This window comes from Dysidea avara, chromosome 2, assembly GCF_963678975.1.
Source record: "Dysidea avara chromosome 2, odDysAvar1.4, whole genome shotgun sequence".
Taxonomy (NCBI): Eukaryota; Metazoa; Porifera; class Demospongiae; order Dictyoceratida; family Dysideidae; genus Dysidea; species Dysidea avara.
The window spans coordinates 39957961-39974259 of NC_089273.1; the positions used below are offsets into that span (position 1 = coordinate 39957961).

Genomic DNA, 16299 nt, shown 5'->3' on the forward strand with positions numbered 1-16299 from the left:
CAATCACGAGCAGTTGCTACCAGGAGCGAACCGTATCACCCCCGACACGACATTTTGGTGCTGTGACCAGGATTTTCACCTTGTAGCCGCTGAAACTTCGCAACCCCAGGCGTAAACGCTGTGGTACCGTGGCAAGCTGTAGATTCTACTCTGAACGGTACCCGGAGAGGCAAGCACCAACGGAACATAAACAGTTGTTTGCCGTTGCATTTTTTTCAGTGCACTACCAGCGATGGAGCAGCTGACTCGCCTACAGACTTCTCGTAGAGCGTATCGTTCGCACGTCACGCGAATCCTCAACAAGGTAGATGAAACCCTCGACAAGGAGATCGATGAACTAGCCCTTACCTACCTTACCACTGCCGTCTCGCAACTAGAAAAGAAGCATGAACAGATTACCAAGCTGGATGAACAGATCGCAGAACTGATTCAGGATCCAGGCGAGCTAGAAGAGGCAATCATGGACTCTGAGGAGGGGCAAGATCTTATTATTGAGAACATCAATAAGCTGAAGAAGCAAGTGGAGCTTTTTTCAAAGCAGCCTCGTCCTGCTACACCATCATCCCAACAAGAGACAATTGAAGATGACAATGATGCAACCCAGGAATCACACCAGGACATTGTGAGTAGTGTAGCTAGCTCCCAATCAACAAGTATGCATGACAGTAATGTTGTTAATGAATCTTCAGTCACAAGTGTTGATAACCAATCAGTTTCAAATGTTGATATTGAATTACCAAAAGTGTGTGGTAGCCCTCCAACCAGTAACATCTCTTCAACACTTACATCTTCAATGCTCAATTCAACCTCAGTTTCTGTTTCATCAATTTCTTACCCATCAGTGAGCTATGTCCACACTTTGGGGCCTCCTCCATTAATTCCAAGAAGCACTGAAGCAGTTAGCCCCCATCCACTAGCTCCCTTATATTCTATACCGTCAGCTTTACCGACATTGTCTCATCTCAACCTGGACTCTAGTAAACCCTCCAGCAGACTCCCCATAGTGAGTACTAGAAGTATTGAACCCCTGATGATAACACCTATTACTACCGCACCAGAAGTTCCCAATCATACTCCGCAGTTTTCTGCGAGCAGGTTACCTAAGTTAACTCTACCGATGTTTTCTGGACACCCCTTAGAATGGCTAACTTTTTGGGATTCCTTCCGAGCTGCCATCCACTCCAATCCCAATCTAAGTGGTGTGCAGAAATTCAATTATTTGAAGGCCCAACTGCAAGGGGATGCAGCTAAGGTTATTGCAGGGTTTCCTCTCAGTGATCACAATTACCTACATGCAGTGGCTATTCTACAAGAACGTTTTGGCCAAACTGAACAGTTAATTGATACACACATGCGAGCTCTGTTGGAACTGCCGAGGCCCACAAACTCACTGCACAGTTTACGCAACTTTCACGACACTGTGGAAAGTCATACACGTGGCTTATCTTCCCTTGGGAAATCTGGAGAGACATATGGAGACCTACTAGTCACTGTTATTCGTGAAAAGCTTCCTAAAGAGGTCAAATTGAACATAGCTAGATCGAAGACCACCCCAGAATGGTCATTACCTCAGTTAATGTCAGCTGTCCTTAAAGAGATTCGGATATTAGAGTGTGGGACCCACAATTCACCTTTGGGTTCATCCCAATCTACAGCTGCATTCCTAATTGGCTCTAAACCCAATCATATTCACAAAAAACAAGATAAAGGGCCACCATCATGTATTTTCTGTAAAGGGCCTCATGCCACATACCAATGTACTGTCATAACTGACCAGCAGAGACGTCTAGAGATTGTAAAGCAAAACCATCTATGCTATAACTGTTTGGCCAGACATAAGGTGTCTCAATGCACCTCAAGGTTTCGATGTCGGCATTGTAAACGCAAACACCACACAAGCCTGTGCAATGGAGGTCAAGATCATACTACTACTGTACCAATGAGCAATCCTCAGAGTACACAGCCAACAACCACACAACTTCAACCTGCTACGTCTGTACCTAGTGCTACTCCAGTATCATCATTTGTAATTCCGGCTTCACATATCACTCCAAAGGTTTCCCCTATATGTTTGTTGAAGACTGCTGTAGCCCCAGTTGTTAATGGTCACATGAGAATGAATGCCAATATTCTATTTGATGAGGGAGCCCAGCGCTCTTTTATGTCCGTACAATTAGCCACTGAACTACAAGTCAAACCAACCTCTAGTACACAAGTAGCTTTATCATCCTTTGGAGCAGAATCACAATCCCTTCAAACTCTTGATGTTGCCACTGTCCAGGTAGAAACACTAGCGGGTGAACTTATACCAATTTCAGTTTTAATTGTACCGACAATTGCTACACCTATTTCCAACTCTTATCATCTAGCTCTGAACACTTTACCACATTTGAAAGGTTTGAAACTTGCTACTCCTATTACTATCAATAAAGAATTCACCATATCTATCCTCATTGGCACTGATCATTACTGGTCATTTGTACAAGATCGGATTATCCGAGGAGATGGTCCCACTGCCCAGCAGTCTAAACTGGGATACCTACTCTCTGGCCCAATGCCACAAGTTGCCACTCAATTATCAACTTCAATATTGTTACAGCTGACGACCATCACAGACCACAATCAGGAACCCAACTTAGAACAACTGTGGTCAGTAGAAGCCATTGGAACATGTCCTCAACAATCCAGTTCTTCATTCCTCATTACGTACCAAGCTTCTAGCATTTCCCAATTACCAAATGGTACATACTGTGCTAAGTTCCCATGGAAGGATGACAAACCTTATTTGCCATCAAACTTCAACATCTGTCAGTGTAGAACTAAGACTCTTCTCACCAAACTGATGCTAACTCCTGAATTGCTCAATCTGTATCACAACATCATTCAAGAGCAAGAACGTCGTGGATTCATTGAACGTGTCGACAATACCTTTACTACACCTGTTCACTATCTATCCCATCACCCAGTCAAAAAGGATTCCCTGACAACACCCATCAGGATTGTTTACGACTGTAGTTGCCGTGAAAACTCATATGCTGCCAGTTTAAATGATTGTCTACAAGTTGGACCACCATTCTTGAATGATTTGTGTGCTATTTTGTTACGCTTCCGCCTGCACAACTATGCGTTGTCCACCGACATAGAGAAGGCATTCCTCCATGTGAGATTAGATCAATCAGATAGAGACTTCACACGTTTTCTGTGGCCTATCCAACCAGAAAACCCTGACAGCACTCTTCAAGTTTTCCGTTTTACTTCTGTTCCCTTTGGTACTGCCAGCTCACCATTTATGCTGCATGCAACGATTGACTTACACTTGCGTAAGTACCAGTCACCGATCTCAGAAGACATCCGAAGGAACATCTATGTTGACAACATCATATCTGGATGTGACACAGACACTCAATTATCTCAGTATTATTCACAAGCGAGACATATCATGAGCCAAACAAATTTTAACCTTCGATCATGGGCTACTAACAGCACAACCTTGCAACAGACTGCCACTGTCGACAAGTCCATTGGTAACAACACAACTGTACATGTGCTAGGTCTTCTCTGGAATACCTTGACTGACACCCTGTCACTAGTTCCCAAGCCATTACCACCAAGCAACATAGTGTCAAAACAAAATATTTTGCAAGATTCCTCGCAGCTTTACGATCCTTTAGGTTGGGCCACTCCAGTCACTATCCGTGCTAAGATTTTACTTCAAGAAGTGTGGCAAAAGAAATGCACATGGGACACCCCACTTGACGACAACATTACCGACAGATGGCTGAGCATACGAGGTGACATTCTTGCTCTTCCCACCCTGACTCTTCCAAGAGCATACTTCCCCAGTCTGCCAGATAGAAAGATTGACCATATCTATGTATTTGCAGATGCTAGCACTAAAGCGTATGGTGCGATTGTTTATCTACATAGCAAGGACAACCTCTCTTTCGTCATGTCCAAAAGTCGAGCCGCTCCAATCAAAGCATTAACGCTACCTAAACTGGAATTAATGGCTGCTGTTACTGCCACTAGAGTAGCAAAATTTGTACAATCATCTCTGTCAACTTACTTTCAGCCAATTCCAGTCCATCTCTGGACAGATAGCCAAATAGTGCTACACTGGATTCACCATAGAGGCCAATCAAACTCCTTTGTCAAGCCAAGAGTAGCAGAAATAGTTAAGGATTTTCCATCAGAGAAGTGGTCATTCACACCCTCAGGCGACAATCCTGCTGACCTACTAACACGAGGCATATCTACTGAACAGTTACGCTCCTCTCACTTATGGATTCATGGCCCCAACTGGCTATTGGATAGAACTAAGTGGCCACAATGGACACCAACCAGTGTCTTAGATGTGCAAATTACAGAACAATCCACACCTGTGGTAAGTACAACCCTCAAGCAGAGTCGAACAGACATACTTACAATTGTTGATCCATCACGTTACAGCAATCTTTACCGTTTGACAGCTGTAACTGCTTATGTCTACCGGTTTTTACACAATCTTCAGAAACAGACACCTTTACAATCTGTACCTCTTACCAACACAGAACTATCTGAGGCTCGTAGAAAATTAATCACTGGAGTTCAACACTCAGCTTATTCAGAAGAGTTTGCCTTCTTGTGTAAGGAAACATCCAAGTGTCCTCCACTAGTGAAGCAACTTCGCCTGTTCCTTGATGATAAGAAACTCATACGTTGTGGAGGAAGAATACATAATGCACCAACCACTGATGTCAGCAAATTTCCTTACCTTCTCCCCAGCAAACATACAGTGACTAGGATGATTGTTACTGATACACATGAGAAACTTCATCACGGAGGAGTAAACATTACAGTCACTGCACTCCGTCAGGTATACTGGATTCCGTGTATTAGACAATGCGTTAAGAGTGTGTTAAGACGATGTGTGCCATGTAAGAAATTAATAGGGAAACCATTCAAGTCACCAGATCCACCACCACTGCCTAAGATTCGTGTCATGGAAGCTCCACCATTTACAGTTACTGGAGTCCATTTCACTGGGGCACTGTATGTTAAGGAGCGAGAGGAGATGAAAGTGTACATCTGTTTATTCTCATGTGCAATTACAAGAGCAGTACATTTAGAAGTTGTGACTGACCTCACAGTAGAGACATTTCTGTTGGCATTTCGTCGATTCTGCAGTCGCAAATCTTTACCAAAGAAGATGATATCTGACAATGCCTCTACGTATTTGGCGGCGGCGGAGGAATTACAGAGGATGTTTAGTTCAGAAGCATTGAAGGAAGCTCTAGAATCCCAGAATGTCACCTGGCATTTCATTCCCAAGCGTGCCCCATGGTACGGGGGATTCTGGGAACGTATCATTGGATTAACCAAGCAGGCGGTGAAGAAGACACTTGGCAGAACATTTGTCACCTTAAAGCAGCTTGAAACTGTTATCACAGAGATAGAAGCCATGCTGAATGATAGGCCGCTTACTTACATATCGTCAGATGTAACTGACCCAGAGCCACTTACGCCATCCCATCTGCTTTATGGTAGAAAGATACGGCCATTTCCATGTCCACTTGATGACCCAGTTGACTTGAATGATCCTGACTTTGCAATGAATGATACTACACTCAGACGATCAGTTAACAGACAAACAAGGCTGATTCAACAGTTCTGGCAAAGATGGAAGTGTGAATATCTAACTTCATTGCGAGAATTTCACAAGGCATCAGGAAGTAATGAAAGAGTTATCAAGAAGGGAGACATAGTAATTGTGCATGATGACAAATCCAGGCTTCACTGGAGGCTCGCAGTTGTGGAAGACCTCATTGAAGGGAACGATGGCCTTGTTCGAGCTGCTCACATTAGAATGAGCAATTACAAGACAACTAGACCCATTGTGAAATTATATCCGTTGGAGATTTCAAGTAGTGATGCTGAACAATTTCGAATTCCTCAGTCAAGATCTGATTGTGATGAAACTACTCAAGAAGCAACAGCTGAGATGCCTTCAACCGGCAGATCATCTAGAAGGGCTGCAACAAGGGCACTGGAGAGAATCTCTGAGTGGGCAAATGTACTTCGCCTGGCCCTGGAGGATGTCGAGAATTGACTAAATGTTATTGTTTGCAATGTATTATGTAATGCTGTATCACGTGTACGGTCGCATGCGTTTTGAAGGCTTTAATTAGGATGCTAGTAGTGGGATCCGTGCGTGGTCGATCAATCACGAGCAGTTGCTACCAGGAGCGAACCGTATCACCCCCGACACGACAGGCATGCTCCTCCTCACGAATTCTCTGAGCATACGCACGTTTCTTAATGTTCTCGTGCCTCCGATAACTGGAGGCCAGTGATGAGGACGCATTAGAAGCAGCCAGAGGGTTGAACACCCGCACATCCACAAAATTGTGACTTTGAGCGACAGAGACTGATGACTGCAGACTCCTTGTGATTTTGAGCGTCGTGCTGGGCGTTCTTCGTCCAAGCTTGAACTGGAAGAGAACCATTCGTTACGCTGGGAAACCCATTGGTGAGTTTCTTCAGGGTGTGGTGAATCAATATGGTAAAAAAGAAGTTCGTTTTGTTGTTTCGGATTGCCATTGTGCAGCTCGAGTATCGCTGATTCAACAAATCATCAGTCTTTGTCGGTGTCTGCGGTTTCTTCGGCTGGCAATGGCTCAATCGTCACTTCGAAAAATCCCGTTAAAGTTGTGCCTTGTCCAGCAGTTCCTGATAAATGTGTTACTGTTCCAGCAAGTCCTGTTGTATCTGTCACTGTTCCAGCAAGTCCTGTTGTATCTGTCACTGTTCCAGCAAGTCCTGAAGTACCTGTCCCTGTTCCAGCAAGTCCTGATGTATCTGTCACTGCTGCAGCAAGTCCTGATGTATTTGTTCCTGCTCCAGCAAATCCTGATGTATCTGTCACTGTTCCAGCAAGCCCACCTGTCACTGTTCCAGCAAGCCCACCTGTCACTGTTCCAGCAAGCCCATCTGTCACTGTTCCAGCAAATCCTGATGTATTTGTTACTGTTCCAGCAAGTCTTGATGTATCTGTTCCAGCAAGTCCTGAAGTGTCTGATTCTGTCTCAGCAAGTCCCGTTGTATCTGTTCCTGTTCCAGCAAGTCCTGATGTGTCTGTCACTGTTCCAGCAAGTCCTGATGCTTTTACTTCAGCAAGTCCTGTTGTTGTTGCTACTCCAGCAAGTTTTGATCCCATTGTTCCTCCCACAGCAAGTTTTGGTGATGTTGTTACCACTCCTGCAAGTCTTGATCCTATAGTTACTTCCACAGCTAGTCCTGATGTTGGCGCTCCAGCAAGTCCTGATGTTGTCACTCCAGCCCCCTCCTCATCGGTGACTGTGGATACTTCAGCCGTGCCAGAGTGTTCTTCCGTTCTAACCTGTCCCATCTGTACTAAGTCTTGCTCTTCTTGTTCTCTATTGTGGCAACACATCAATTCTGTGCATATTTCTAGAGTGGTTTTTCCACCTGCTGCTTTCTTTGCCAAATGCAACCGTCTTATTTGCTCAGTTCCTTCCTGCCGTTGGGCCTCTCATGATCGTTATCGTAAGACAGGATGTCGACGCCTCCTTAAGCCTGGCCACACTGTAATGCTCCTTTGGTTTCAGCTTCTGACCTACCTGCTGTATTTAGTATCCAGCTTCCTCTTAGTTCTCCATCACCTCCTTTGGTTACCTCCACCAACATACCCAGTGATCCTTTAGAGTTAGCCCTTCTTTCTGCTTCAGCTTGCTCATTTATTGGCCCACCCAATCTAGAATCAGGGGGCCTGACAGTGCTAATGGGAGTTGTCATGGTTTGCCCAGTTTTTACAGTTGTGCACATCCCCCGTAGTGTTCGTCCATTGCTTGCAAAAGTCTTGTCAACTGAACTTCGCAATGCAACTTCCTCACTTTGGGGCTTTGTGCGTCTTTTCTTGTTTGCTAAAGTTGTGTTGCGTATGCCACCATTCCGTCAACGCCGTCGTCATTTTGTATTAGCTTCTATGTTGATGGAACGCCTACACGTTTGGTCTCACTCTGATGGATTGTACACTCTATGAAAGTCTTTACAAGATGATCTTTGTGTCCGCAAATCCACCAGTGGTCCTCAGACTAAATCATACAATGTTTCTCGAGCTCTGTTCTGGGCACGTGAAGGACGATATAGTAATGCTGTTCAGTCACTCACTTCTACTGATGTAGCTGATAAGAATGGTGATTGCACTTTTCAAGAGCTGCTCGAACGCCACCCAACTTCTGATCCTCCTTCCTGTTCTGCTCCTGAGTCAGCTTCTTTGGTTGTTGATGAATTAGCTGTGCTCGTGTGCTTGAAAGGGTTCCCTAGGGGTACCAGTCCTGGTGTTTCTGGTTTACGTGCTCAGCATATTCTTGACGCAGTCAGTGGACATACTACTTCATCTGCTGAGGACTGTCTTCATGCTCTCACTAGGTTTATGAACTTCTTGTTATCTGGTAAAGCATGTCCTCTGCTAGTTCCCTGGCTGTGTGGTGCCCCTTTAACAGCTCTTCTGAAAAAGACAGGGGGTGTTCAGCCTATTGCTTTTGGTGAAGTCCTTCGTTGCCTTGCCAGTCGGTTGTGCTGTCACTTTGTTCGTCCGTTTCGTCCAGATGTCTTCCTTCCTCATGGCCAAGTTGGAGTTGGCATTCCAGGTGGCTTGGAAGGGGCTATTCATGCTGTCCGTCATGCTCTATCTCAGCTGGGTGGTGATGAATCACTAGCTCTTCTGAAGATAGATATGAAAAATGCTTTTAATGAATGCAGCCGCACTGCTTTTCTCAGCCGTGTTTATAAGGATTTTCCTGAAATATCTCGTTGGGTGTACTGGTGTTATAATCAGCCTGCAGAATTACGTTTTGGCTACCGTCGTATTCTTGCATCCACTGGTGTACAGCAGGGTGATCCACTTGGTCCTTTGTTATTCTCATCAGTTTTGCTTCAGTTTCTTGGTTCCAATCCTCTTAGTGAAAATTGTCTCCTAAGTTTGTGGTATTTAGATGATGGCATTTTTATTGGGTCTAGGTCTTCTCTCCTTGCTTTACTATCATGCTTTACTCAGTCTGGGCCAAGTTTTGGCTTGCATATCAATCTATCCAAATGTGAGTTGTATTGGCCTTCTGGAGATAGCTCTTTCCCTGAATTTCCTCATGCAATAAAACGAATTAATCCTGAAAGCAGTGGTTTGGAGCTTTTAGGGTCTCCTGTGTGGGGACCACCTACTTTTTTTGATTCTTTTTTGTCTAGTAAACTTGAAAAAACTGCATCTATTCAGGATAAGCTTGCAGAACTTGGAGATCCTCAAATTGAATTGAATTTGCTTAGGAGCTGTCTCAGTGTTTGTAAGATCACTCACATATTGCGCTGTGTCCCTTCTTCATCATTAGGCTGCTTTCCATCTGTGTTTGACTCTAACCTACGCAACTGTCTTAGTAGAATTTTCTGCTGTAGCATCTCTGATAATGCTTGGTCTCAAGCTACTTTGCCATTCCGTTTAGGAGGCTTGGGTTTGCGTGAGTCCCAACTCTCTTCACATCCAGCCTTTTTGGGTTCCTATAACTCAGCCCGGATTTTGGTGTCCCGTTTTGCACCAAATTTTGATGTGACTTCCTTTATTCCAGGTGAAAATTGTGCTATCTCCTATTTCCAAAGTCTATCCATCTTGCCTTCTAACTTATCTTTCCAAAATGACTTACAGGCTTCCCTTGATGATCAATTATTTGCAAGGATTTTCAACACCTCCACAATCCGTGACCAGGCTCGTTTACGTGCTGTTGCTCACTCCTCTGGTGTCAGCAGTGGCTGGCTGAAGGCCATCCCTCAACCAACATTGGGTTTGGCCTTTTCTCCACATGAGTTTGTTATCGCAGTCCGTTTATGGTTGGGTGTTCCTCTTTTCCCATTGTTACCACTTTGTACATGTTTGTCTGTCATAGATCAGTTTGGTGACCATCTTCTCGGTTGCTCTCATGGCCCACTACGTATCCAACGCCATGATGCTCTTGTTTCTATAGTACATCATGCTCTACTGCAAGATCACCCTGGTGTTCTCTGTGAGCAAAGCATTGCCTCTGATCAATCTCGTCCTAGGGACATTTACCATCCTGATTTTACTCTAGGCCGTCCTGCTTACTTTGACCTCTCTGTCAGGTGCGCAACTCAGCCTTCCTTTATTTCCGCTGCTGCATCTAAGGCTGGGGTAGCTGCTGCTGCCGGTGAGGAAGCTAAGGATGACCATTATTTGGAAACTGTTAATAACCATGGTGGTGAATTTTTTCCCCTGGTTTGCGAGTCGTTTGGTGTTTGGACACCCTTTGCTTTATCAACTTTATCCACGATTGCCGACCGTACCACTGTTAAAAGTGGTATTCCCAGACAGTTTGCAAGGAAACAATTACTTCAGCGCTTGTCAGTTACTCTCGAGCGATATAATGCCAAAATGATCCTGAGGCATTATGGCTTATGCCCAGAAGATGGCATAGACTTGTTGAACTAAGTTATTAATTAAGGTTGTTTTGTAGTTAAGGTAGCTAGTTTTGTAGTTAAAGTACTTAGTTTGGTAGTTAAGCTAGTTAGAATTTTGTGTTTAATATATTTAATTTTACCGGTATTTGTATTTCATGAAATAAATATATATCTAAAAAAATGTTTACTGTTGCACGTAGTGCATATAAACTGGTTGCCGTACACTCAAACCGGTTTTACGAGTGTAACTAACGCGTACTGCGTTTGAACTAGTTGCCAGGTACTGAAGAGATGTTGCTATGGATAGCGCTATATAGAAAACCTAACTTGGCAATAAAGAGTTGCAGAAACAAATCTGTCGTTTTATTTAATGTTCGGATATCGCTTCATCTAATACCGGTTAGTGTTCTGTTCTATACCTTGTAGTTTTGTCTGTGAATTAATTATTTATGATGTCACGTTTGTATTATTCTTATTACTTGGTTATATAATTATATAATTATGTGAATAAATAAGTCAGAAAAAGACTGTTATCCTAGACTAGATGTTGTGCCTACTGTTTCTTGGTGCTATTTATAAGTGACATTTAGTAACAATGAAAAGCAACAAAGTTATCTCAAAAATTATGGCATACAAATTAATGAAATAATGTGACTTACTACTGTTATACATTTTGTGTTCACACAGTTTAATATGTAGCTAGTTTTGTTTGAACAAGTTCTTGGTGTTTCTAATCCAATTCAACATCTACTGCGATGTAGGCTATGCGAAATGTTTCTGAAGCATCTGAACGATACATCTGAAAGTATAATCCTTTAGAAGGATCGATATCACATAAATAATGAGCAATTTTAATGTAGCCTTCATCATGCTCAGTGTGGCAAGCCCCCCATTTCTCAGCTGGCTTAATGCGCATTGTTAGTTCACTGGAATAGCTTCTTGCAACTGATGGTCTACCACTGGTACTTCCAAAGATCCTATTTTGTAGTGTGTTGGTTGTAGTGCTGGTTCTAGGTTGACCTTCTATATGATAACACGGTGGAACACTGTTAAAATGATCATGATCATGTGCAATAAAGCCAACAAAATGTTTTCCATCACTTATTCCAAAATTAGGATCTTGGTCATATCTATTAGCATAAATAGTATCCAAGGCTGCTATTATAGTTACTGTAACACTATCATCACTCTTAAGAATATTAGATCCTCAGACTGATGGATGTATCTTCAATGTACAGATGTCAATTGTATTGTGACAAAGCATGACTGGCATGATTACATCAGTTGCATGGGTGGGGGTGCTATACCTATTTTCACTGCATGTTCGCAAGTATTGTGTCATTTTCAATCAATGAGAAATTCACAATAAAGTTCTGTTGCAGCATCTCACTCAGGTACACTTTAGCCACCCTGGCCCATTATGCCATAATGATCTGCAGTATATACTATGTGTTACTACTATCAATGAAAACAACATGGTTCAAACATGTACACCCAATGCACATACGCATAAAATTATCACTTTCAAATCTTGGTCCCTGAAAAGTAACAGCCAAGAAATTCAGCAACATAATTAAAATCCCAAACCAATATACCACAATCATGGCAAACTGTTTATACATTTACTTTTTGCTAAAATGCTTTTATGGTCCACTACAGAAATTATGTGCTGTCATCTAATTACACTGCTCATAAAATGTTTTCATTTACATGGACAGTACATGTATTAAAATGAATTGTCAAGTTATTAGTATGTGTTGATGTGTAATTACACTGCTAATGAAATTTTCCTAGTGACATTTTCTCTGGTGGAATATTAATGTTGCTGCTTTAACACAGACATAACCAAAAACACAGGTAGTGGATAACAATTGAGTACTAGAGAATTATGATAAGTTCTAGGCACCGGCCTATTATGCCCGAAATTTTACCTATTATGCTTTTGAGCATTGCTCAAAAATTAAGCCTATTATGCTCAAAATTATGCTTTCAAAATCAAGATTATGCTCTAGAAGTGACTGTTTTATTAGAGTATATCAGCCTTTCCTGACTGCTCTATTAGAGTATCTCGATCTTATTTCTGCAAAGTGTGAATAACCAACAAAGAAACGGTTTAATAAGTTATATTACGTGTTTTCGATTATAAAATGCACTAATAATACTATTGGCAGTGAATATTTGCTTTCTTTCAGGCGCGCGTATTGCGCATTTAATTAATTTTTCAAACATCGTCCCTATTATGCTGCCATTATGCTTGATGCTTTTGGTCACCTATTATGCTTTAAATTATGCCGGCATAATCGGCCGGTGCCTAATAAGTTCTCAAATCAATTCCACGTGACTTCCACAAACTTTACTTACTACAAACCTTCCTATATAATTATCTAATTGAGAAAAGAATTAGGATGATTAACTGGTAATTTATACTTATGTTACAAGCTAAAGTGCCTACAGTAACAATGATGTTATTATATACAAAACACATGTGATGTACCCTCTGTATAAGAATTTGTGATGCTATGTATGTATTATACATAAGTATATAGTTGCTTAAATTGCAATTTTGCTGGGATAAGGTTAACCTTTTGCAAGCTTGAGTGACAATTATCTGACTTACCGCTACATAAGCTTTCAGTAGCTGTCCTCTAGCCCTGGAGGAAGAGTAAATAACAAGCTTCTATGTCAAAGTTTTTTATGTGACAAACAATAAAGTTGAATATTCTTGCACAGCCACTGTTTTAGGCATCTATAAGTGCCCTAAAAATCTGTCTGGTCTGTAATAAGGACTTGTGCATAGGAATGCATCATTACACTGTGACTTGCGTTAATAACCATTATAAGATCAGGAATACTGAAGAATCAGACCACAACAGTGATGCTTTGGTGATTAGATTGACTTACTTTCTAAAGGTGATTGATATTGTGACCTGATTTACAAAATGGTACCTTTTTCACACACAAAATTTGACCCATTTTTTGCACTTTACAACTTCTGATCATAACGTTTTGATTGTTGTATAATAATAATCATCTGAAATTTTCCATGAAGCATGCTACAGTTTCTGGCTGCATGGTGATGCAAAATGCAACTTAATCAGTGTATGGAGTCAACTGTTATCACATTTTATTTGCTGGTATGTAAAATATGCAGAAAAGGTACCTTTTCACAAATCTGGTCACATTTAAACTCGAGTTTAGGCTATGGAGATGATTATTTCAACTTTCCCCAGACTCACAGGAAGTGGGCCTCTATTACAGACAGACGTGAAATAGAAAATCAACCCTTGTTTACCCACTCTGATACAAAAAAAGTCACACAGCTTATGTTTCAACTCTGTAGTTCCAATTATCTACTCATGTCACACAGTAACAGTGTACAAAATGCAATGCTGTGATTTGATTGGATTCACCAGTTGTCTGTATTGATGGCACAAGTCCTAGATGATAGACAGACCGGACTGTTTTTTCAGGGAACTTAATAGGCACTTAGGCTGTGCCACTCTAAACATTGAAATAGCATCATGCTAGATCAATGATGTTAACTGCTTACTTATTGCTTTCTGGTCACTAATACTATTTAAAGTTTGCTTTCTTAAAGAATACAGGTTAGGAAGTTTGTACAGAAGCTATAAATAAACTTTTGGCTAGCTACATATCACAGTGAGGATGCTCTCATATTGAGGTATTAATTGTACGTACAGTACTTACTCACTGTTCATTATTACTAATATTATGCATGACTCCTCGATACTGAACATGAATCCTTAATTGAATTATTTAATTAATGCAAAATTCACAAACAATTAAATGCTGTGACAGTGTACCACTCAGGCACACTCTATCTATCTACCCCGGCCATTATGTTACCATACCCATCCATGCCAGCTACAATAATCTTTAACAGTGGTTCAAACATGTACATACACATTCAGCTAATAACATACAGTGGAAAGGTTTAGAAGAGAAAACTTTGATGAATTAGTTGGATGACTACTGAAGCATATAATGAGTCAATATGCTTTAATATTTGTATTACACAATATGTTAAACTTGAAGAGGGAATTCAAAAATTTGACAAAATTGCAAGTGAATTTTATTAGTAGTATTAATATTAATGCTTTACAGTGACCAGCACCTGAAGGTCTGATAGTAACTTGTGCTGCAGCCTAGGATTACGTAACCTAATTACAAGGACTTAGACTTAAATGACTTATAGCAATGACTAATAGCAAATAAGGTGTAACAGAAAAGGGGCCATTTTTAATACTTTGCCTGTTAATCCTAGTATCAGATCCAGCAGGGGAACAACCATCTCTTCCAAGAATGGTATAAAATTCCCCCGACAAATGTACTGTTAAGGAAAACTGTTTATACATTTTCACTTTAAATGTTTTTATGGTCCAGTATAAAAATAAATTTTCCAAGTATTAATTATGTGCTGTCATCTAATTACACTGCTGATGCAATTCATTATAAATGTTTTCTATATGGACTGTGTAAAATTAAATCTCTAGCTGTTATCTAATTGCACTGCTAACATTTTAATTCCCTTTAGATGCACAATCTATTATCATGCTGCTGCTCTAGCTAACACAGGCATAGCTAAGGCCAACAATTGTAGATTCCTTGTTTCCCATCCTAGTCAGACAAAAAATACCATGTGGGTGACCGGTTATTATTTATTATATTGTTAAAATCTCTATTATTTAATATCAAGGATATTAAAGGGAACCCATTAACTCCTAATAGCTTTTTTCTCTTAAATTCAGGAGAGCTACAGTAGATTCAAGGTTAGTCGTAATTTGAAAGATTTTACTATGTTTGTGGTGACAGTGCTAGCTAGTACTGTACTTACTAGCATGACAACTTCAACAGTACGAATTTTCTGAATGTTTCACACATTAATAACATGCAAATTGAGAATGGCAGAAAATGAGACTTGTGTTGATGCGCACCTCAAGTTTATAATAATGGTTACTTGAAGAGATTCACTACTAGTATTAGGGCGGATGCCATGTACTAAATAGCATCAGAAACTCACATCAGAGTCCACCTATCCAATAATCTAGTCTTCATCCCAATGACACGACCTCCCTGCCAGTCTTAATATTTAGATCATGTGACTATCAAATGCAATAATTAATTTGCATGTGGCTCTAAAATTACCATATGGGTGGGTGACAGGAAACAAGGTATCTACAATTGTTGGCCCAAACAAAACTTGAAACAATGTAATGTCAATTAACTGGTTACTTATTGCTAGGCCTGAGTCAAATACAGCTGTATGCTCAAAATTTTGCCCAAAATGCTTTCAGGAATTTCTCAAAATTCTCACCTATTGTGCTCTTCAGTGTTCCCATTATGCTTGCGTTATGCTCTAGGTTAGTAAAATTTCTTACAAATACATTGGAACATTTTAATCAGTGAATGCTCCATTAGAGTATTTCACTACAAAGTGACTGTTCTATTAGAGAGTATCGATCTAAAGAGCTATATATGTACAATGCATTTGAGTGCTTTATTGCAGTTTAGAGTTTCCACTGACTGCTGTATTAGGAAGTATTAATCTATTTTCATGAAATTAAGCTCCATAGACATAGTTTGAAATATCCACCCAATATGCTAGCATTATGCTGGTTTAGCACTCCAGCCTATTATGCTTTTTGTTATGCTGGCACATTTGACGCAGGCATACTTATCGCTAAGTACTGTTTCAATTAGACTAGAACATTACAGAAATGCCTCTGCAATCAATCCAATCACTAAGGAATTACGGTTGAACACTTGCCTGGCTATTAATTGCAAAGTGGCCATTTCACTTCAATTTCAGTTATGTTT

General features: G+C 40.9%; 2 protein-coding genes across 2 annotated transcripts; one reads left to right on the forward strand and one right to left on the reverse strand.

Annotated features, from left to right (window-relative positions):
* Nucleotides 1–232: 232 nt before the first annotated feature.
* LOC136248095 (uncharacterized) lies at nucleotides 233–6088 on the forward strand. The gene has a single exon (XM_066039908.1). It carries the CDS (start codon nucleotides 233–235, stop codon nucleotides 6086–6088), a length of 5856 nt encoding a protein of 1951 aa, XP_065895980.1.
* A 525-nt stretch (nucleotides 6089–6613) lies between these two features.
* Nucleotides 6614–7794, reverse strand: LOC136248096 (putative per-hexamer repeat protein 5). Its single transcript, XM_066039909.1, has 2 exons — nucleotides 7586–7794; nucleotides 6614–7415 (listed from the first exon to the last, which is right to left on the reverse strand). Exons 1-2 carry the CDS (start codon nucleotides 7792–7794, stop codon nucleotides 6614–6616), a joined length of 1011 nt encoding a protein of 336 aa, XP_065895981.1.
* Between the last annotated feature and the right edge of the window lie 8505 nt (nucleotides 7795–16299).

Coding starts and splice junctions, on each gene's coding strand:
- LOC136248096 (XM_066039909.1), bottom strand. CDS start 7,794: ATGACAACTCCCATTAGCACTGTCAGGCCCCCTGATTCTAGATTGGGT. Junction 7,416..7,585: donor GAAACCAAAGGAGCATTACA/GTGTGGCCAGGC, acceptor TTGCCACAATAG/AGAACAAGAAGAGCAAGACT.
- LOC136248095 (XM_066039908.1), top strand. CDS start 233: ATGGAGCAGCTGACTCGCCTACAGACTTCTCGTAGAGCGTATCGTTCG.